Source organism: Nycticebus coucang, chromosome 10 (assembly GCF_027406575.1).
Source record: "Nycticebus coucang isolate mNycCou1 chromosome 10, mNycCou1.pri, whole genome shotgun sequence".
In the NCBI taxonomy this organism is placed as follows: Eukaryota; Metazoa; Chordata; class Mammalia; order Primates; family Lorisidae; genus Nycticebus; species Nycticebus coucang.
In genome coordinates this window covers 132,495,215-132,518,370 of record NC_069789.1, presented here as the reverse complement: position 1 = coordinate 132,518,370, position 23,156 = coordinate 132,495,215, and the positions used below count along the sequence as shown (strand labels likewise).

General features: G+C 50.5%; 1 protein-coding gene across 3 annotated transcripts; it reads right to left on the bottom strand.

Annotated features, from left to right (window-relative positions):
• Nucleotides 1–391: 391 nt before the first annotated feature.
• C10H19orf12 (chromosome 10 C19orf12 homolog) lies at nucleotides 392–19,193 on the bottom strand. 3 transcript variants are annotated; one of them, XM_053604030.1, is made up of 5 exons: nucleotides 18,728–19,193; nucleotides 18,479–18,634; nucleotides 13,441–13,610; nucleotides 8,856–9,108; nucleotides 392–1,402 (listed from the first exon to the last, which is right to left on the bottom strand). In XM_053604030.1, exons 1-5 carry the CDS (start codon nucleotides 18,826–18,828, stop codon nucleotides 1,378–1,380), a joined length of 705 nt encoding a protein of 234 aa, XP_053460005.1. In that variant the 5' UTR covers nucleotides 18,829–19,193; the 3' UTR covers nucleotides 392–1,377. The 3 variants fall into 3 exon arrangements, with proteins under 3 accessions (XP_053460005.1, XP_053460007.1, XP_053460006.1); XM_053604032.1 differs by lacking the exon at nucleotides 392–1,402 and adding an exon at nucleotides 6,287–8,726; XM_053604031.1 differs by lacking the exon at nucleotides 392–1,402 and having other exon boundaries at nucleotides 6,287–9,108; nucleotides 18,728–19,192.
• Between the last annotated feature and the right edge of the window lie 3,963 nt (nucleotides 19,194–23,156).

Sequence of the window (23,156 nt, the reverse complement as noted above, 5' to 3'; positions counted from 1 at the left end):
CCTCCCTCCATCCCTCTTTCTGCTTCCCCCCCATAACCTTAATTGTCATTAATTGTCCTCATATCAAGATTGAGTACATAGGATTCATGCTTCTCCATTCTTGTGATGCTTTACTAAGAATAATGTCTTCCACGTCCATCCAGGTTAATACGAAGGATATAAAGTCTCCATTTTTTTAAGGGCTGAATAGTATTCCATGGTATACATATACCACAGCTTGTTAATCCATTCCTGGGTTGGTGAGCATTTAGGCTGTTTTCACATTTTGGCGATTGTAAATTGAGCTGCAGTAAACAGTCTAGTACAAGTGTCCTTATGATAAAAGGATTTCTTTCCTTCTGGGTAGATGCCCAGTAATGGGACTGCAGGATCAAATGGGAGGTCTAGCTTGAGTGCTTTGAGGTTTCTCCATACTTCCTTCCAGAAAGGTTGTACTAGTTTGCAGTCCCACCAGCAGTGTAAAAGTGTTCCCTTCTCTCCACATCCACGCCAGCATCTGCAGCTTTGAGATTTTGTGATTATTGTCCATTTTTAAATCAGGCTGTGTGTATTGTTGCTGTGAGAGTGCCTTATCTATTCTGGATACGAGGGCCTTGCCAGACACATGATGTGCTATCACTTTCTCCCATTTTGTGCTTTGTTCTTTCCACTTTCTTAGCAGGGTCTGATTCACAAGGCTGTAATTTTGATGAAGTCCCATTTAGTTTTTTCCTTACGTCACCTGTGTTTTTGTATCATACCTAAGACACCATTGCCTAGTCCAAGGTCAGAAAGAGTTATCCTTGGGTTTTCTTTCTTTCTTTCCTTTTTTTAATTTTTTGCAGTTTTTTGGCCTGGGCTGGGTTTGAACCCGCCACCTCCAGCATATGGGCCAGTGCCCTACCCCTTTGAGCCACAGGTGTCGCCCTATCCTTGTGTTTTCATCTAAGAGTTTTACGGCTTTCGTTCTTATTTTCAGGTCTATTTTGACTTGATTTTTGTATCTGGTATAAGGCAGGGGCCCACTTCAGTTTTTTTTTTTTTTTTTGCATACTGTCACACAGCCATGCCAGCACTGTTCACTGAAGAGATGATAAATTCCCCTGCCGAGTTGTCCTATACCCTTGTTGAAATCTTTGCTGTTTGTTAACATGGGAGAACTAATCACACGTTTGTGGTGATCGAACAGGGCGTGTAGAGAGGGGGAAATGGGGCAAACAGAGAACGGGGAGAATGTCTGGCACAGTGTCTCCAAACGGGAGAAGGGAGGGGACCCAGTGCCCAGCGGAGGCAGTGGCATTAGTCAAGAGTGAGGTCAGCTCCTAGCAACGGGAGGAAAGACGGGTTACTTAGTACAGATGTCAGCAGTGGCATTCTCTTCTTATCCCTCCCTCTTTTTTAGGAACAGGAAACAAGGTCACCACTGGAAAGAAAGGGCAGAGAAATAAAGGTTGGGAACCCTGGGAGAAAAGAGGTTAGAGCAGTGGCTCCCAACCTTCCTAATGACCCGAGCCTTTAATATAGTTCCTGTGGGTCGCAACCCACAGGTTGAGAACCACTGGTTGAGGGAGAGGAAAAGGACTGGGGAAATGAGGTGACTGCCAAGCAACACTGCAGCCCCATCTGAGCCTAGTGATGGTGAACTGAAAGTGAGATTAGTCTAGGAAGTCAGGTGTTTTCCTTTAGCTATATCCAGCCAGGCAGGGGGAGGTGGCAAGGGGATGGAGATTGGGGATGCTGTCCTTTAAGGCCCCTCTGGCAGGACAAGGCTGGTTCTTAGTGGCTTCAGCATGAAACCCTCTCCCAGGAATGTTTGGGTCCATCCAGCTGGGAGGTCTTCACCCACACACCAGGTCTACTTCACATATCACCCATGGCTTGTTTAAACAATAGAAATGTATTTGTTCACAGTTCAGGAGGCTGGAAGACCAGTATTCAGGAGCCCACAGCATCAGGTTCTGGTGAGGGCTGTCTCCCTGGCTTGCAGTCGGCCACCTTCCCACTGAGTCCTCACATGGAGAGAGACAGCAAGCAAGCTCTTGCCACCTCTTCTCATAAAGGCACTAATCCCACTATGAGAGCCCCACCCTCATGTCCTCATCTAAACCCACCTATTTCCCAAAGGTCCCACCTCCAAAAATATCATCACATTGGGGACTAAGGGTTCAACATATGAATTTGAGGGGACATAGTTCAGTCCATAACACCCTATCCTGTTCTCACTCACATACTGAATTTCAGAAACAGAGGGACAGAAAGAGGTTCCTGGCTCTTACAGGATGTGTCTGTATCACTGACAACCCAAGTAGGTTAATTGCTTTATTTTTAAATTTTCTGTTGTGTATCTTACAGAGTTGTGATGCCAGTACAGTAGCTACGGGCTACTTGTGGCTTAACATATGGCTAGTTGGAATTGAGATGTTAAGTATAAAATATACTCCAGGTTTCAAAGACTTAAGACAGCTCAATTTTTACATTGATTACTTGTTGAAGTGATAGTATTTGGGATATATGGGGTTAAAGTATACTATTAAATTAATTTTGCCCATTGTTTTCTTTTCAGAAATATGGTTACTAGAAAATTCTAAATTATACAAGTGGCTCACACTTTTGGCTTGCATTATATTTCCATTGGGAAGTGCTGACATAGAGAGAAGGCTTTATAAACAAAGAACACAGCACAGCCAGCCCTCTGACCCTGGTCAGCGAGCTCTTGTGGGTCTCATGATCTGGGATTGTGCTTTGGAACTTAACCTTGAGGATAGGGTCCAAAGTGGGCTGCAGAGAATGCCGCCCTGAGTAATGATGGCCTTGAACAGTCTCTGGGAGGCAGCCCCGGGGACTTAGGGACCCACGGCCAGCTCTCCATAAATCTGACAAGGCTGGTTATTGTTTGGTTTAGGGACACATACGTGATTCACATTTTATTTCATTTGATTTTATTTTACCCTCGGTAGAGTTCCACGGAATCATAACTCACAGCAACCTCAAAGTCTTGAACTAAGCAATCCTCCTGCCTCAGCTTCTCAAGTAGCTGGGACTACAGGAGCCCACCACAACAGCTGGCTAGTTTTTCTACTTTTAGTAGGGATGGGGTCTCACTCTTGCTCAGGCTGTTCTCAAACTCGTGAGCTCAGGCAATCCACCTGCCTCGGCCTCCCAGAGTGCTGGGATTACAGGTGTGAGCCACCGAGCCCAGCCAGATGACTCACATTTTAAAACACTAGAACCCCTCTCCTGTGAGATGCCCACCTTTGAGACTCACGCATGCTCCTCTGTCCCTTCTGAACCTTAACGACAGCAGGTGGGAAGCCTTCTGGGATCACCCAGCACCAGCTGCAATTCCTTTTACTCTCCCCCAACCCAGCACAAAAATATGAATTCACTATAAAATAAACAAAGTGTACAGGCACGCCTGAATTACGTATACCGGCCCCATTTACTATTTATTAAACTTGGCGTTAGGAGCCATCCCTTGCACCCGTACGTAGTTCAACGTTGGAATGTTTCCGGTTTTCCTGCTATTACAAACAGCAGTGCTATGAATGTCTTTTTTTGTGTGTGTGTGGTTTTTGGCCAGAGCTAGGTTTGAACCCACCACCTCCGGCATATGGGACTGGCGCCCTACTCCTTGAGCCACAGGCGCCACCCATGAATGTCTTTTATTTTTTTCCATTTTAATTATTTTATTGGAATGTCTTCCCTAAAGTGAAATTGGTTGGCTGGAAAGCATATACAATTGTACAGTCCCTGAGACTGTTTTCTCCTCGAGTCACTCTCGCCAAGGACAGTATCACTATGGGTCGCCTCCTCTGCGGGGCACCGCCTGCCCCGTTCACCCACAGCCCTGCCAGCCCCCGGCTTGATCGTTCGTACTCACTTTTACTAATTAGTTGCTATATAAATTGGTACCTCCTAGATATTATATTTAAATTTGCTTAACTGCCAAAGAAAATGCCTAAAACCCTTCTCTTAAATCCCAGAAAAATAGCCACCATGTCAATAGTTTAGGAAAACACCTTCCAACTTTCTCCATTTGCCGGAATTTGGGGGTATCCAGAGCCGACTCCCCACCTGAGGTTATCGTCCTGGTCCAAGAAGCCTCCTGCAGATAAAAGGCCGCGTCTCCCCCGCCCCCAGGACCCCGCAAACGCCCGGACGTCCCCGCTCCCTCCGCGCGGTGCAGGTAAATCCTGGCGCTTCCTAACGGCCGATTGTTGACCGTTCAGCATTTAAGACATTCTGTTCCCGACGCGAAATGTTTCGGGCGACGCGGCTGCTGGGGTCCTGCTCCCGGCTTACTCAAACCGCAGCAAGGCCTCGGCCCCCAGCAGGGGACCCCCACGCGGCGTCCTCTGGGTGGCGCCCGGCGGGGCGGGTGACCGGCGACGGCGCTGCGCTCGGCCGCCACTAGGTGGCAGCGGAGGGTAACCAATGCGCAGCGGGCCCCGCGCTGGCCCGTCTGTCCCCGGCCTGTCCCCCGCTCCGCGCACCTCAGCCGGGTTCACCTCCCACCCAGCCAGACGTCTCAAGACACAGAAACCCAGAAAAGTTAATTCTAGCTAAAAATACACCAGCTGCCTGCGAACAATCTCGCTGTCACGTCAACACGCGAAGCAGGTTAATAACCGGCCCCGGAGCAGACGGTTTCTTTTTATAATTCCCGAGTCTCCCCTCCCCCACCACCAAGGCTTCATGTCCCAGCTGCTTCCTCACCCTGTTGGCAGCCCCTGGCCCTTACCCGGGTTGTGCGGTGCCCACGGCCGGAGTGCAGCTCCGCCGAGCCGCCACCGGGCCAGCCAGCCACCCTGGAGGGGGGTGGGGGTCGGCCACGGGGCCCTGGGGGCTGCCAGCACCCGGGAGCAGAGACCCACGAGAGGCCACCCCGGCATCTTCCTTCAACAGGCGACACACAGCAGGGGAACAGCCAAGCCACAGGCCAATCAGCCCCACCGGTACTCTAAAGAGAACCCAATCAGACACCACGTCAATGGATGGAGGCTCTTGGTGAGGCTGCAGCGAGAGGCTCTTGGTGAGGCTCTTGGGCTGCGCGCACTCCCAAGTCCCGTGGTTGGGAGAGTAAGTTGGTGATATTGACTCTCTGGAAAGAATTTTGAACAAATGTAACAACAACCTTAAAAAAAAAAAAAAAAAGTGCATACTTTTTATTTTTATTTATTTATTTTTGTTGTTGTTGTTGCATACTTGTTAATGCAACAGTGTTTCACTTTAAGGAACTGATCCTGAAAGCTATCTATCATAATCCAAAATATAAAGAGAGTATCAGACAAAAATACTCACTGCAGCCTTCTAACAGTAACAATGGGCCCCAAACCCCAACACCAAGCACAAGCTGTTACGGGTATTTACAAGGAATTTTAGATTAAATAAAAAGTTATTTAATATTAAATATTATTTAATGTTAATTGAATTAAATACTTAAAAGTGTCTTAAAAGGTATAGACAGTGAAAATACAAATATGTTAGCAAAATACACACACAGCACTAAAATGATGGCAGGAAAGAAACCAAATTTGTTATGGGCGGTTTCCTGGGTGGTGGATTTTGAAATGGCTTTTATTTCATTACACTTCTTGTGATTTTTCTAAGTTTTCATCAATAAACATTGACAGATAAAAGGAAGCGAACAGCTTTTGGAGACTGTTTAAAAACTGAATGCAAAGTAATTGGTGACAGTGGGCCACCCTTCCTGTGCGGTTTAAGAGACTTTAGCTGGTACCTTTTTAAGTTTTACACCGGGCAGGTGTCATCTATTCGAAAACAGATAAATAAATTTGTACAAAGAAGATAGAGAGGTAAATACTAAAACCCCAAGGGCTAACAAGAGAGCCTAAAGAGAAGAAACCCTGGGTGACCTCAAGGAAAGTGACTGTGGATCCTGGGAGAGATGGGACTGGAGGTTTGGGGTGCCTGCTGGGTCACCCCAGGACCCAGCCAGACACCAACCTGGTCAGGAGTTAGACCACTGCCTCCCTGGGTGTTTTTCCCTGGGGTAGAGGCAGGTAGGCTGGAAGGGCTGGAAACAGGGCTTCCGTGGCTATCAGACCTCTGAGTTCTTGGTCCCTGGGCCCAATCTATGAGTATGATGGGTGGGACCCAAGTGCCTAACACGTACAAGTCTCCCACAGCCATGATTTTTCCAGGAGGATCTCTTGTAAGCAACTGCAGCATTTGGCTTGTTCACAATTGGAAAAGCATCCCTCGACTTTACTGGACCAAAAATCTTCATTCTCATGCTATCTGCAAACTGATGTTTTTACCTTTACTGAAGCTATAAAAAAATAGAGGGAGGGTCATGCTCTGATTTTTAGATCATAGGCTGGACTTATTTAGCAGGAAGAGCAGAAGTGATCACTCCAACAAGAAAGGCCATGCTCAGCCTTCACAGATGACCTTCTCCCTACCCCGGCCCGGCCCTGCCCCATTACTCCAAGCCACCCCTAAATGAGTGAAGTGGCTTCATTAACTCCAGGAGTGTGGCCTTAGCGAGGGCACCTGACCTGTGCTAGCTGAGGCCAGGTGAAGAGCGATTTCTCTGAGAGAGAAAGGCTCTTCTCTCTCAACCCCTCCTCCATCGCTGTGGGTTACACCTCACCCTGATGTTCTCTTTACACCTGCAGAGGGGCCGGGGTTCCGGGTTTTCCTGTGGCTGGCCCTCAGGAGTGTCTCCCTCCACACCTCCAGGGACCAGTCTATGGACAAAGCCACAAATCTGGTATCTTCCCTTCTGTTCCACTTGTAAGACTTTGAATGTCAGAGAAGGGTTTGCACAAAATACGTGGGAGGATGACTTTTCAGGAGAAAGTATTTATTGTAGTTTGATGATAGTCAAGTTGTGAATACAGGGCGGCTGTCCCTGAGTATCTGGGCTGGGGGGTGGGGCAGTGTAGTTCCAGGACCTTTCTTGGAACCCAAAATCTTGAGTCCTGGATAAAGAACGTCGTGCTATCTGCACGTAATCTGTGTCCATCCTCCCGTAATACTATGGTGCCTGACCTGCTGTCAAGGCCCTGTGAGCAGCCGAGGTCCTGCATTTGTACTTCAGGGAATAATGACAAAAAAAAAAGTCCATTCATGTTCAGTACAGATGCAAAATTTTTCCAAAAATTTTTTTTTTTTTTTTTGTAGAGACAGAGTCTCACTTTATGGCCCTCGGTAGAGTGCTGTGGCCTCACCCAGCTCACAGCAACCTCCAATTCCTGGGCTTAAGCCATTCTCTTGCCTCACTCCCAAGTAGCTGGGACTACAGGCGCCCGCCACAACGCCCGGCTATTTTTTGTTTGCAGTTTGGCCGGGGCGGGTTTGAACCCGCCACCCTCGGGATATGGGGCCGGCGCCCTACCGACTGAGCCACAGGCGCCGCCCTTTCCAAATATTTTTAATCCAGTGGTTGAACGCATAGAGTCAGAACCCCATAGATAAAGTGTCAACTGAACTAGAAAATCTTTCCGGTGGACACATTTCTTAGATGTTTGTGATCTCACCCCTTCAGAAAGAGCAATATAGGAATCCCTGAATTTATGGCACTTTGAGATACCGGGTGCTTTACAAACTGAATGCTGTCATCAACCCTGCATCCAGCAAGCCTGTCAATATCTGCTCTTCAGCTGTGTGTGCTCACCTCATGTCTCTGTGTCAGAAGCAATAGAGTTTTGGTGATGGGGGATTGTTTGGGGGTTTTTTGAGACAGAGTCTCACTCTGTTGCCCTGGGTAGAGTCCTATAGCATCATCATAGCTCACAGCAACCTCAAACTCTCAGGCTCAAGTGATCCTCCTGCCTCAGCCTCCCGCCCACACCTGGCTAACTTTGCTATTTTTAATAGAGACAGTGTCTTGGTCTTGCTCACGCTGAAATACTCAGCTCAAGCAATCCACCTGCCTCAGCCCCCCAGAGTGCTGGGATTACGGCATGAGCCACCACGCCCGGCCAATTAAGTATTTTTTAAATTAAGGTATGTGTGTTCTCTAGATATATTACACATTTAAAAGACAACAGTGTCCCGTAAACATAACTTTTACATGCACCGGGAAACCAAACAACATGTGACTGGCTTTGCTGTGATAGTCCCCTTCTTGTGATCTGGGACTAAACTCACAATAGCTCTGAGGTGAGTGAGGGTGCACTTCTTACTGAAAATACTTCATTTTAAAAGGCATAATTCAAGAACTACCAAGACTCTTCAGATAGGGACTGACTGCAAGGCCCTAGGAAGCCGACAGCCTAGGCACGTAGCTAGCAGGAGCAGGCGCCAGAGCGCTAGGCGTTTTGGCTTGTCTCGACAGTGACCACCCCTGCATGAGTCACCCAGCAGTCGCTGGTGTGCTCTTGAGGCAGACCCAATTCCAGCATGGGCCCCTGCAAGGCCCTGAGACCCCAAGGCCTTAGGGTGGGGTGGGGTCCCGTCCTGTGACAGGTGCTTAGAAGAGGAGTTGTCTTCAAAAGATGCAAAGGCCCCTGGGAGGAGAATCAAGTGTAGCCAGAAAGTCACCTGAAGCTGGTAATGTCCTCCAGACCCTCCGTGGTGAGATGGAGTGGGAAGCTGCAAGGACCGCCAACAGCAGGGAGGCCTTTGCTTCTCCCTGGGAGGTCATCCCAGGGCCGCCACTGCACACTAGTGCACACAGCCACCAAAACACGGCTTCTTCATACATGATTTCTGGAACACTGCACAACATACAAGCAGCCTCTGCAGCAGGCGATTCTGTTCCAGTTTAAGGTGACACACTGGAGGTGCAGAGATTTCTCAGGGGGACACCCCTGGGCTTCCCCGCCCTCTCCAGGCACTGTCCTAGAGTCACAGAATCATGTAGACAAAGCCCCTACTGCCCAGCAGGGGCGGCCTAGTCGACGTACCTGATCTCGGCCCGCAGCTCCTTGGTGACATAGTCTGTGAGCATCGCCAGCAGCTGCTGCTGCAGGGCCTGGCTGCCCATGACCAGCGCGGTCAGCTGCGCAACGTCTGTCCAGTCCAGGTTACTGACGATGGCAGCGGCTTCATTAAAGAGCTTCTGCTGCTCGGCAGGGGGCAGCTCCATTAGGATCTGCGGGACTGGCTTAAACTGTCCACTTGTCATCCAGGCACCTAGCAGACCCCCGACGGCCCCCCCTGGAAAACAAGGACGGGTTCAATTAGTGAGGCCTGATCCATAAGTTCACCCTGAGAGCACACCCACTGTTGTGGTGAGTGAGCCAGAACGGGCTGTGCGGAGGCCAAACGCTTATGTGGCCTTCGGCTTAAGGCTACACTTTGACCTCAGAGCTGTGCTACCTGAAATCTTTTCTTCACAGCCTGACGAAGGCCCCGGTGCTTCCCATAAAAGTCTCTCTCTCATCATAAAGGAGAGGGCTGAGAAGCAAACGCATTTTCTCTTTTTTTGTTTTAGAGATAGAATCTCAGTTTGTCGCCCTCGATAGAGTGCTGTGGCATCACAGCTCACAGCAACCTCCAGCTCTTGGGCTTAGGTGATTCTCTTGCCTCAGCCTCCCAAGCAGCTGGGACTACAGTCGCCTGCCACAATGCCCAGCTATTTTTTTGTTGCAGTTTGGCCGGGGCAGGGTTTAAACCCGCCACCTTTGGTATACGGGGCCAGAGCCCCCTTATACACTGAGCCACAGGCACCACCACAAATGCATTTTCAAGAAAACCTATCTCAGTGGTGAGGCCAAATTTTCTCCATTTGGTGGCTGACATGTTCCTTGACCCTTAAATTATAGGAAATTTCTAGTGCACTCCTGTGGTTAAGGGACCCGGGGGACAGATCAGGAGGCTCTCTTCTCCTAAAGCAATCCTTTTTTGTATGACCCTGCCAAGTTGTACAAGGGTAAATAACAAGTCTAATATAGTTTACTATTTCTATTTCTGCTACCCAAAAAAGGCACAAACATTTTAAAATGTAGGTTTATTGCCAAAGTTAAGGCACTCCGTTTTGGGGCATGAAGACCACATATCAACAGGGAATTCTACCTGCATTGTGGTGTGGGTAAGGGAAGATGCTCTCGGGCAGAGGTTTCAAACTCAAGTGCCTTTAAGGGCCAGGCAAGTACTGAAAGGAGTGAAGTGGACACAGTGGGTCTGCAGTGACCTGGAGAGCTGGGTCCCTATCTACAGTGGAGCTGCTACCCCATGCCAATTAATTGCTGCTACCCAGAATACCAGATTTGTATCTTTAAAATCTCTCACCATCTAAAATATCACCCATCAGATATCTAAAGATGAAACCAGGGTGGGCTGGGTGGCTCACACCTGTAATTCCAGCACTCTGGGAGGCAGAGCCAGGTAGATTGCTTCAATCAGGAGTTTAAGACCAGCCTGCGCAAGAGTGAGATCTGTCTGTAAAAATAGCCAAGTATTGTGCTAGGCACCTGCAGTCCCAGCTACTCGGGCGGCTGAGGCAGGAGGATCACTTGAGCACGATGAGTTTGAGGTCACGGTGAGCTACGATGCCACGGCACTCTACCCAGGGCGAGTGAGTGAGACTCTGTCTCAAGAACAAACAAACAAACAAACAAAAAACAAAACACAAAGATGAAACCCACTGTTACACAGAGACACCCTCCCCCTCAAAATGAAGAAATAAAGATGAAGCCACTGGATTTAGTGACTCACTTCCAACTGAGTATGGAAAGGGAAACAGGTACTTTACAGTGAAAACCCAGCAAACACGACCTTACTTACTAATTAACCAAGTGATCAAGGTCAACATTACCAACCATGTCACGAGAATGTCATGTTCCCCTGAAATAAGGCGAAAGAAGAGCACTGGACCTCTGTGGTATCCCTTCCAAAAACCCATTAACTCCAGTGTAATGTTTTTGTTTGTTTTTTGAGACAGAGCCCCACTCTACAACCCTAGGTAGAGTGTTGTGCCATCACAGCTCACAGCAACCTCAAACGCTAGGGCTCAAGCAATCCTTTTGTCTCAGCCTCACAAGCAGACGCAACTACAATACCCGGCTAGTTTTTCTATTTTTAGTAGAGACAGCATCTCACTGTTGCTCAGGCTGGTCTCGAACTCCTGGGCTCCATTGATCCACTTGCCTTGGCCTCCCAGAGTGCTGGGATTACAGGCGTGAGCTCCTGTCTAATCCTAAGAAACACATCAGATAAATTAAAATTGAGAGATGTTCTGCAAAACCCCTGCCTAGGACTCCCCAAACTATCGAGGTCTGAGAAACTGTCACAGACCAGGGAGACGGAGGAAGTGGGTTACCGTGTTACTTTGGACTAGATCCCAAGGCCAAAAAGAGGCCTTTAATGCAAAAGCCGGTAAAATCCACATCAGGTCTGGAGAATGAGTAATAGTAACATGCTGGTGTTGATTTCTGAGTTTTGACAAATGTCTGGAGGGACATGTTAGCATTCGGGGATGTGGGACTGGGTGAAGGACGCGTGAGAACCCTCTACACTACCTTTGCAACTTCTCTGCTAGTCTGGTGTTATTCCAAAATGAAAAGTTTGTTTTTAAAAATATAGCCCATGCCAGAGAGAACCCACTTGCAGGCTGGACTCAAGCTGATAGCCGGAGGACCCAGCACCCCAGCAGAGCTGCCCACAGAAGCGCCTGGGACAGTCACCTGCTCTGGCACCAACTCCAAGGCCAGCCTCTTGCCGTGGAGGTTGGATGCTGCCTGGGTTCACCTCCTCTCCAGAAGAAAGGAACACCCTGGGGAGGGAAAGCCAGCTAATATACGAGTTTTACTGAACTCTTCCCCGAGACACCAAACACTTGGCGTCGACGAGAGTTGCACTCGTCTGCACTAAACCTTCATGAGAACATCAATATTCGATTTAGAGCAACACTTAATGCAAGAAGTCACCAAGAATATCGACCAGCCAATTACTAGCTCTTTGGAGAAGAGAAAATTCCTGTTTTCTGGTAAAATGATGCTCCCACCTGAGACCAGGGCTGGAAGCAGTGAATCCCTTGAGATCTCTTTGTAGACATCCTGTTCTCTGCCAGATTTTACTCAATCTGAATAAAATATGTGCTCCCTAGATGGCCTCTGGGCAGAGCTGTATGATAAAATTATCCCAGGCAGCTGCCCAGAACACAGAGACACAGAATGTCACTGAGGAAGGAGCACATGGCCTGTCCTCTCTCTTATTGGTTCCTTCCAGGATAACAAGAGGCTGAGGTCAGGACTCACTCACAGTCTGGAAAGGGAAGGGCAGACAGGGAAGGTCTGCAGCCACTCACATGCTTCTTTTTCTCCCCCATGATGAGGCCTCCGCTTAATGAACTGTCCTTGAAAGACAATCTTGCTAGTGAAGAGATCAGGGCGAGGAGCCTGCCAGCAAGTGGGGAGACAAAGCCAGCCTCAGCAGAAAAGGCTCCTCTATGCAGCCTGTGCGCACATGAGGGCTGCAGGCCACACAGGAGGGATTTCCACAGACCTCGCGCTCTCTGAGGCCCCACATCCCCGGTGCAGGCTGCCCAGCACAAAGCAGGCATTCAGGGACTATCTGCCGCACCCCAGGTGGCAGACACCAGGCCACCACAGGGACAGCAGTTAACCTGAGTTGTAGGTCCATGGGAGGCCTCATCGGGCCCTCCCAACTCAGCTCTGAATGCGGCCACTTCTGACTCCACGCTGGCCTGTGGTTTGGGTCCCAGCCCTGAGCCACAGAGATCTTCTAAGGCCTGAGACATAGGAATTCTTCCTGTCTTTAACCCAAAGGAAGGAACTGCATCCTAGCTCTAAGGAGCCATGGGAAAATGAGCCAGACTTTCATTCACTGTTTCCCAAAGAGAAGCAGGTGGTGGGATGAGGGCAGACCCTCTGGGGGTACACAGTGACCCTCCTGCTCTCAGAAGGGGGCGCTCTCTGAACGAGCTGGCAGGTGCAGAATGGCCCACAGTGCATAAGATCTGGCAAATCCCAGCTTCCTCCCTGGTTCCATTCTGAGGTGACATGGTCCCATGACTGGGGTAGGGGAGGGCATCCAAGGGACCCAAGACACCCACCCTCATATCTTCAGATTCTGGAGGACACACTTCTGGGAAAGGCAGGGCCAGTCGCCCTGAGTATTCACTGCGGGGACCCCCCCCCCACCAGCAATAGGGGAAAGGTACCTCTAGGTCTGAATAACACAGATGCCATTTTCAAGAGCACCTTGTATTTCTGAGACATCCACACAGAAGCTTGCGTTTTTTTTTGTTGTTGTTCTGTTTTTTTTTGCAGTTTTTTTGGCCAGGGCTGGGTTTAAACCCGCCACCTCCGGCATATGGGGCCAGCGCCCTACTCCCTTGAGCCAGAGGAGTGGCCCAGAAGCTTGCATTTTTTTAACCAGGTGAATTATACACACGCAGATTATTTCATAGACACAACCTTAAATCCACCAACTCCTCACACAAGGCATGGTTTCTCCCTGTGGTTTCAAAGGCCCTTTAATGGTCCCCCGTGAGCATGGCTGTCCCCACAGGACACCTGCACTTACCAACGGCTATTCCTGGTGGGCCACCGACCAGACCACCGACAAAGGCCACAGCCCCGGTGACCAGGGCGCCCCTCCCCGAGTGCTTGACGGCCGCCTGCATCTTCCTCCCCTCGGAGACGGTGCAAAGCAGCTTCATCATATCACCTACCACGAGGGGCATCCTGCTGTGCCTTAGGGAGAAATTTCAGAGAGAGCTTTAATGGGCATAAGAGTATTTCCACCCAACGTGACTCTTCCCAGAGTTCTGGGAAGGACGGCAGCTCCGCTGTGCGCATGACAGCATCTACTGAAAAGTTCTTTGCCACAGAAAAAGCTGGGCAGCAGTTAGTTAATAAGCAAACAGAAGTGGCAGAGAAGAGGAAATGTCTCTCTGCCCTCTGGTTAGCGCCTGGGTTGTGACGGGTTAAGGCACAACCCAGCCACATGTCCTGCCAGCTCATCACAAGGGCGGCAGGACTGACCTCTCCCGCGTCAGCAGTCTTTCAGCTGCCTCTGATAATCCCCTATACGCAAAGCCTGGCAGAGACCAGAAAGTCACGGCCTTGTAGCATTTTTGTCTATGACAGGGCATCTGAGCTGATGCCAGGCCAGGGAAAGAGAAGAGATGACTTGGAGGCCAGGCTGGCCACTTGCCCGCTGTGTGACCCAGAGCGTCAGACTCCTCGCCTCTCGGATGCAGAGGTGGCTTCTAGTAAGATGTGACTAGAAGGATGTGACGTGCTTGGCACGGTCTGGGACATTGCAGGCCCTCGGCACACGAAGGCTTTTAAGTGAAAGTTCTATGACTCAGCACATGAGCTCCCTGCAGCAACTGCTCTCAAAAGCAACATGTGGGGTGTTAAAAGCAAGGCTGAGATGAAGCACTGGAGAATAAAATAAATCAAACAATTCCAGGGGCTGGGGAAACATGAATGGACGGATGGGTGGATGAATGGGCCTTTAGAACAATTGACCTTTAGAGCAAGTCTCTGGGGTCAGGAAACTGCTGCCAAGCTAGCTGGGAAATGGCAGGCGAGGGCAGGGCAGGTGCTGAGCACTGCTGGGCTGCCTGGATGGGCTATGAAGGAAAATTGAAAGGGCAACAAGTCAGGTGCTTCTCAGAGCTCAGCAGGAAACAAGGCTGGGCTGGCAGCTCATTTCTCTAAGCTTCCCTTTCCTTCCAGGCTGAACCACTGAAACAGTTGCTAAAGGGGGCTGTGGTTCACACCTGTAATCACAACACTCTGGGAGGCTGAGGCGGGTGGATCACTTGAGCTCAGGAGTTAGAGACCAGCCTGAGCAAGAGCAAGACTCCAACTCTAAAAATAGCCAGGAGTTGTGGCCGGCGCTTGTAGTCCCAGCTACGGAAGCCTGAAGCAGGAGGATCACTTGAGCCCAAGAGTTTGAGGTTGCTGTGAGCTGGGGGAGCTCTAGACTGAGGAACAGAGTGACACGGTCTAAAAACAAAAAAGAAACAGTTGCTGAAGGAGCCTGACTGAGGAACTTGTAGGCAGATCCTACTGCACAGGATCTTTTGGCTGTACGAGTTTTTTTTTGATCCAAGGAAGACTAAGGACCGTAAGTCTCTAATGGTAACTTTCTCCCAGTCGTCGGAGAGAATTTTGAGCCCTTAGAACAAGTCCGCCTCAGTCTACCACATTACTACAAAGTCAGGTTCTCAAGACTTTCTCCCCAGTCCCAGAAGGGGGAGTGCTGGGCCTGGGCCTGTGCTCCAGCCCCTGTACATTTCCCCTGTTCCTTCTGATACAGGTCAGACCAGTGATTCTCCAGAGGTGCAGGGATGGTTGAAGGTTCTCTTGGGCACAGCTGGTGAGGATGGGCATGATCCCACATTTCCAACAAGCTCCCAGGCTCTTCTGACCTCACTTTGGGCAACAGGACCAAGAGTCATGACCCATGACTGTTTATCAAACATTTGGATGTTTGATAAACAGTCTCAAATTCAGAAATTTGGAACAGGCTCCCCCCACCCATGTGTCTTCTTGACCCAAAGGGGTCAAGACAGGGGCAGAAGGGCTGCCTTGCCAGGTTGCCCCAGGGACTGGAGAACCCAGGCCTGCCCATCCCTGCTCTGGCTGCCTTATGTCTTGTATCTGCCGCACACCTCCTGGCTTCGAGGCCCTGCCCCTCTGCTTTCAGATAGCCTGAATGCCTCCTTCTCCTCTGTGAAAGAGAGCCCCCCTCCACTACTCCAGTGGACAAGGCTTGCCTACACACAAGTGTCATGACAATTAAATGGCATTATCACAGCAAAGGGACTGAACAGGGCAGAAGCTGCCCAGAAACCGGGAGCTAGAGGGTGCAGCCCGATTCCCCCAGTAGCTTGGTCCTGAAAAGCTACACTAACAAAGTGAGTTTTATTCCAAATACATATTAAGATAACCACAGGAAATAATTTTACAGTAAACCCTTTCAAAAAGCTAGAATCCTACTGTAAAATATCGAATCACCTTTCCGCCTAGCTCTGGTTTATGCCCAGCTTTGCATCTATCCACTCTACTGGCAAAAATGCACTGCCCAAGTCTTAGGAAGACCCCTTCGGAGGCTACAGGGGACCTCCCATTCCCGGGGTGTGAGGACCCTGAGGAGGGCCATGCTTGCTTGGTCTGCAAAGCTGGCTTCCACCCCTAAAATGGGATCTCTGCAAAATTATGGCTCTCTACTCTCAAAACAGCATTTGCATAGCAAGAAAACACATGTAAAAGAGGCAGAGATATACCCATATCACCTGTATTGTCTATCAAAAAACAAATAAAAACCATGGCTTCTGACCTGGTCCAAATGACTTTAAGTCAAAATCCACAGGAGGTAATGAGGCATCCTTGCACAAATGCTACTTCCAACCACTGCCTGGCCACCACCATGCAGGCACCCAAACCCAAGCCCAGGGCTCTGCGGAACAAGACGGCATGTGGAGGGCAGGAGGAGGAAATGACCCGACTCCAGCTGGGTTTTAATAGTTCATGGTCCAGGCAGAGGCAGCTTTGTGGCTGCCTGGATCCAAGGGAAAGCTGGTTTAATTTCCTTGTAAAAATAATTTTAAAAGTTAGTGCATGTGTGAAATCTCTTAAATACTGGCACCTAATTTGTTTTTTTAAATCTCCATGGGCTAATCCAAAAATGCTTGCTGGTGGCATTGCCCTGTGGCCTGTGCACTGGGGGCCTGGAGAGGGGAAGAAAGGTTAGTAACCCCATCTCCTGAGCCCTTGCTACAAAGCTCGGCTTCCTGAATTCTCCAGATTTGCCATATTGAGAGGGAAGCCCATCCTGCTTCTCTTTCCCCACCTTTAGGCTGCCTTTGTTTGTAAAAGACAGAGAAGTGGATGAGGGAAGATGAGGACAGATCTCAGAGGGGTGGGAGTGTGGCTCCCCCTCTCCCCCTGCACCCAATCACACTTATTTCCGTCTCACATTTGTCTACAAGACAGGCCCTGATCATGGGGAGCCCATCTGCCAGCCACACGGAAGGCAAATGCCAACTTGAAGCTGAGGTTTCTTGCAAGCACCCAGGCTGGTCCGAAATGTACAGAGAGACGGAGTCAGCCCACCTCTCTGACAGCAGCCTAGCTTTCTGAGTTCGGACCAGATTGTGAGATGAGAAAGAACTCTTTCAGCTCACACAGACCTCCACACAACCCTGTTCTAAAAAAAAAAAAAAAAAAACAATAAAAAACCCTCTTAAGAGTCTGACTGATCTCAATCATCTGGAGTCTGTTGCAGTTTGGACTTCCCTGGTGGAATTTGCAGAACTCCACTGCAGGCTCTGGCTCCTGGTCTTCCTCTCTCCAGGCCCCCAGTGCACAGGCCACAGGGCAATGCCACCAGCAAGCATTTTTTGGATTAGCCCATGGAGATTTAAAAAAAAAACCAAAAAACAAATTAGGTGCCAATATTTAAGAGATTTCACACATGCCTCAGATTCCTGATTTCTCTTGAAAAATCAGCAGACCAGGCCACATTGGCCTTGCTGTAGCAATGGAGGCCTGGGCTGAGCAGGGGCTGACAGCCCCACCGCCCACCCGGCACTCACAGGGTCCACGCTGGCCTCTCTGCACTGACCCTGCTGGCTGGTGCACGTTTGCCTGCCTAGGTGGCCCATGGCAGGTTCCTGATAAGCTCTCAAGGTATCTTTGTTTCATTTTTCTTCTTTCTCTTTCTCTTTTCTTTTTACAGTACAGTCAGGCCGCGTTTGCCAGGCAGGCCCCGGCTTATCGCTGGCACAATCACAACGCACGCACTACAGCCCCCACTCCCGGCTCAAAAGACCCTCCGCCTCGCCCGGGGAGCGGCTGGGACTGCAGACAGCTGTGATTTGGAGAGGCTGACCAAGCTACCTGCCCCAGCATAACGCACCTCGCCTCCGGGACCGACATCTCTTAGCCAGCAGCGCCCAGATCCTCTTCCCAGTCGGCCAGGCCTGGGCGCGGCCTGCGCGCGTCCCCCGCCCGCACCCAGGCGCGCAGCGGGGCAGCCTGACAGCCTGGGCCTAGTTTAGCCGGGCGCGCCCGGGAGGGGGAAAACGGGCACCTAACACCGTCCCCGACCCCTGAGTCGCTCCCCGGCGCCGGGCACTGCGCTCGGGTCCCTCTCCCGCCTCCCGCGCACCTTTACCTGGGCGACAGGCCGTCCGGCCGCATGCTCCCCTGAGGTCAAGGGTCTGCTCAGCGCCCGGGGTCCCTAGGGTCCAAGCCCGGGACCAGGCCCTTCTCGGGGTGCGGAAGAAACCCCGCGGCACTTCCGGCCGCCCCTCCCCCTCCCCGGGCCCGGCCTTCCGCGGTGACCGACGCTAGGCCAGGGCCGGGAGCAGGTGGCCCGGCCGGACGGGGCGCCGGGGGGAGGCTCTGGGACCCGGGGCCACGCGGCTGCGTCGTGTCCTTCCCTAGCCACACGCGCGTCTCGGATCCAGCTTCCGGTGCGCCTCCCCCAGCCCGGAGGGTCCCCCTGGGAGACCTGCTCTCCCTGTGGCCGCGGCCGCGGCCCCGGAGAGCGCGGGGGTGTCTGGAGGTCAGAGGTGAGTGTGAGAGTCACGGTCACTCACCCGCGCGCCCCAGAAACAGCGCGGGAGCCCCCGGCTCCGGGTCCTGGGGAAGGAGAAGCTCCTAGCGGTCCGAGGCTGAGGCCGGTTCCACCTGCAGGCTGACCCCGGCCAGTCCCACCTGCAGGCTGAAGCCGACGCCGGAATCTTCCTGGAACGCTGCAAAGGGCGGGAGGGGCCCGGGGTCACAGGAGGGCCGAGGAATGACCGTACTTTGCGCAAGCCCCCGCCCACCCCCACTCCCCGAGATACTCATGGTCTGCCCCCCAATCTGAAGGAGGCGCCTGGGGGCTTTCTGTGGACGGTTCCTCTTCTTCCAGACACACGCTCTGTAAAGCAGGCAGGGCCGCCATTGTCCCGGGCTGGTCAGCCTTTGTCCCGTGCTCGGCTGCCCTAGGCCACCCTGTCCGGAAGTGTCCGGACTGCAGCCTGAGCGCCGAGGTCCCGAAGCCCCTGCAGGTGACCAGCGCTCTGCCTGACTTTCCAGGCGCTGGAGGCGCCCAGGGGACGCAGCCCTTTCCCTCTGCCCAAGTCACTTTGTCACTTCTGCTCCCCTGTTCCCTCAGAAGCCCTTAAACCTTTCCTATCCTTTGTTGGAACCTGTCCAACATAATGGGGTTTTTGCTTGTTTGTTTTTTTGTTTATAAACAAAACCAAAAAACCCACTCTATGTAATAGATAATAAAATCATCAGTTGAGTTCATATTTACTTTTCTGTCTTTTAAAACTGCAGGATAATTACAAGTCATCCACAACCTCTTTCCCGCCCCAAATAAGAACTGGGGAGTATGCGGGTGGCAGAAAAATTGGATTGGAAAAAGTTAATACCAGGCTTCCCCTGGCCGAAGTGGGCTGACCCCATCCGTTCCTGGTGAGAACTTCTGCTGGACTTAGGGTGACTCCCAAGAGTGGGGATCAGAGAGGCTGAGCTGGCCGCCAGCCTCGGGCCTGCGCGCGCTGCTCTCCGCGGGCAGCTCCCTCTGGCGGCACCTGTGAGAAGTGCCTGGCTAGACGCCCTCCCCAGAGATGGGAGCAGGGAGAACGCTAGAAGGAAAAGAAGCTTGAAATTGCATCATGCACCATAGGTGAGACAAAATTATTAAGAAAAGACTATAATTGACTTACCACAACAAATGAGTAAGCGAGGTGAGGGATGTGTTAATCAGTTCAATGTAAGCATTTCACATTGTATATCAAATCAGTACCCTGAACCCCATAAATGCAGCAATGTCCAAAGTTATGATTTAATAATAAAAAAATTATTTTTAAAAAAGAAGCTTGAAAGTGGAGGCCCGCTAGAGAAGGTAAGCTGTAAGAAGTTCACGCAAATGGAATACTATTCAGCCATTAAAAAATGGAGACTTTACAGCCTTTGTATTAACCTGAATGGAAGTGGAACACATTCTTAGTAAAGCATCACAAGAATGGAGAAGCATGAATCCTATGTACTCAATTTTGATATGAGAACAATTAATGACATGGTGGGGGTTGGGTGGAGGAAGGGGAGAGCAGAGAGAGAGAGAGGGAGGGGTTGGGGTCTTGGTGTGTGACACACCTTTTGGGGGCAAGACACAATTGTAAGAGGGTCTTAACCTAACAAATGCAATCAGTGTAACCTGATTTCTTGTACCCTCCATGAATCCCAAACAATTAAAAAAAAAAAAAAAAGAGGCTCGGGGCCTGTGGCTCAAGCAGCTAAGGCGCCAGCCACATACACCTGTGCTGGTGGGTTGGAATCTAGCCCACACCTGCCAAATAACAATGATGGCTGCAACCAAAAAAAAAAAAGCGGGTGTTGTGGCAGGTGCCTGTAGTCCCAGCTACTTGAGAGGCGGAGGCAGGAGAATCGCTGGAGCCCAGGAGTTGGAAGTTGTTGTGAGCTGTGATGCTATGGCTCAACTTGCCAAGGTGACGAGGCTCTGTCTCAAAAAAAAAAAAAAAAAAAAGTTCACGCTGCTATTCAAGCCGTGGGCATCCTGGGCCCCTCATTCTGATGTGAATGAAATCACAAAATGATGGCACTCTGAAGCTCAGAAGTGGAGCACCGGGGGCCACATTCCTAGTAGCAGCCGGAGCCTCCTGCAAAATTTGTCCTGTGAACTAGGCACAGAGCGGGGGCCATCCAGCTATGGTCAGCATGCACTGGCCTGGCATGTGGCCAGCGCTTTCACAATGCTTATGGTGACCTTGGGGAAGTCACCCAATGTCTCTGTGCCCCAGCGTCCTCATCTAGGAAATGGCAATAACGATAGTGCCCACCCATATGGTTGTTCTGAAGATTAAAGGAAGGAAGTGTAGAAATATAGATTACTCTTATTTACATTGTAGGATATGCAAATGAACAGCTTCTCCAAAGTCCCAAACGTGAGGTGCCCAGAGTAACACAAAATCCAATTCTGCCCCAGCCCCAAGAAAGCCCTTTTCCTGACCGGCCTGGGTGTCCCTGGGGTGCTAGACTATGTGCCTGGGGCCAGCCAGAGCCACAACGCAGAGGGAGCCCCTGAAGCCAGCATTCTACCTTCTCTCCAACTCTTTCCACAGGCTGAGTGCACTGGCTTCTAACTTGGGTGGCTCTTCCAGGATAAAGCTACTCGCCCAGACTCACAGCTATGATGCCATGTACAGGCCACACCCACAGCCCCTGCCGTCTCTTAACACATACTGCCATACAAGTAAACTTGGTGTCAGTTCGAAAGCCAAAATTTTATGGTTAGTGTTCTTCCCTTTTTTTCCCCAAACCTTTTTTGAGATAGAATCTCACTGTGTCAGCTGCGTAGAGTGCTGGGGCATCATCACAGCTCACAGCAACCTCAAATTCCTGGGCTCAAGTGATCCTTCTGCCTCCCAAGTAGCTGGGACTATAGGTGCCCACCACAATGCCCAGCTATTTTTAGAGATGAGGTCTCTGGCTCAGGCTGGTCTCAAACACCTGAGCTCAAGTAATCCACCCACCTCAGCCTCCCAGGGTGCCGGGATTACAGGTGTGAGCCTCTGCACCCAGCCCCCAAATGCCTTCTTCATGCCAATCTGATCAGTGTTCTGTTTATTTTAAATTACCTCCAAAAAAGTCACTACGGTCTCTTGTTTTGTTTTGTTTTTATTGTTTTTGTTTTGTAAGAGATGAGAGTCTCATTTTGTCACTCAGGCTAGAGCACTGTGGCACAATCATGGCTCACTGTAGCCCTGAACTCCTGGGCTCAGAGATCCTCCCACCTCAGCCTTCCCAATGTGGTGGCATTAAGAAATAAGCCTTGGGAGGCCAGGCACAGTGACTAACAAACACCTATAATCCCAGCACTCTGAGAGGCTGAGGCCAGAGGATTGCTTGAGCTCAGTAGTTCAAAACCAACCTGAGGAAGAGAGAGACCTCTGCCTCTGCTAAAATAGAAACACGAGCCAGACATGGTGGTGGGCACCTGTAGTCCCAGCTACTCGGGAGGCTGAGGCAGGAGTATCTCTAGAGCCCAAGAATTTGAGGTTGCTGTGAGTTGTGATGCCACAGCACTTTACCCAGGGTGACAGAGTGAGAGTCAGTCTAAGGAAAAAAAACAAGGCCTTTGCAAAGTGATGAGTGACCTGGTAAAAGAGGCCTGAGAGGGCTTTTTTGTCCTTTTTGTCCTTTTTTTTGACCCAGCAACAAGGTGCCCTCTGTGATATACAGTTTCTCACCAGAAGTGGAATCTGCTGGCGCCTCGACCTTGGACTTCCAGCCTCAGAACTGTGACAGATCAATTGTTGTTGTTTATAAATTCCCCAGTCTAAGGTGTTCTGTTATAGAGGCCCAGACAGACTGATTCTCTCCCTCTGGAACCTGTAGGGACACTGCTTCCCAGGTGGGGACATCAATCCTCCGTGCCCCTCGGCTGGCAGCTGTGTTTCCGCCTCTGTTGCCACATGGAGCGCCCTTGAGCTCCTTCCTCTGTGTCCAGATTTTCCTCTTGTTATAAGGACACAAGTCATATTGCATAAAGGGCCCGTCGAATAACCTCACTTTAACTCCATTACATCTGCAAAGACCCTATTTCCAAGTAAGATCACACAGTGACCAAGTTAGGACTTTAACATTACCTTTCTGGGTCATACAGTTCAACCCCTAATGCCAGATGTCTTAATCTGTTTTCTGCTGCTCTAACAGAATACCACAGACTGGGTAATTTGTAAAGAAAAGAGATTTATTTAGTTTATGGTTCTGGAGGCCAGAAGGTCAAGGGGCCATATCTGGTAAGAGCCTTCTTCCTGTCATAACCTGACAGAAGGCCTCACATGGAGAAAGAGTGTGAAGAGGAAATGGGAGGCTGAACCCATCTTTTTTCAGGTGCCCACCCTCAAAATAACAGCATTGATCCATCCCCGAGGGCCAAGCCGTCATGACCTAATCACCTACGAGCTGACCCACCTCTTATTACTACCACAATGGCAATTAAATTTCAACAGGAGTTTGGGAGGAGACATTTAAACCACAGCATGAGGCACTCAGCTGATGCCAGCCATGATTATGATCATCTGAGCAGGTGCTGGGTACATAGATGTCCACTCCATGGCATAGTAAACGTAACAGCCTCAGGCCAGGCCTATGTCGAGTTTGCAGTGAGCAGGGGGACCATCCAGCCACCTGCCTCTGGTCCTGAGAGGACTTAGTTCTGGAAGGGTTGTAGAAGGACAAGGCAACTCTGGGACTGGT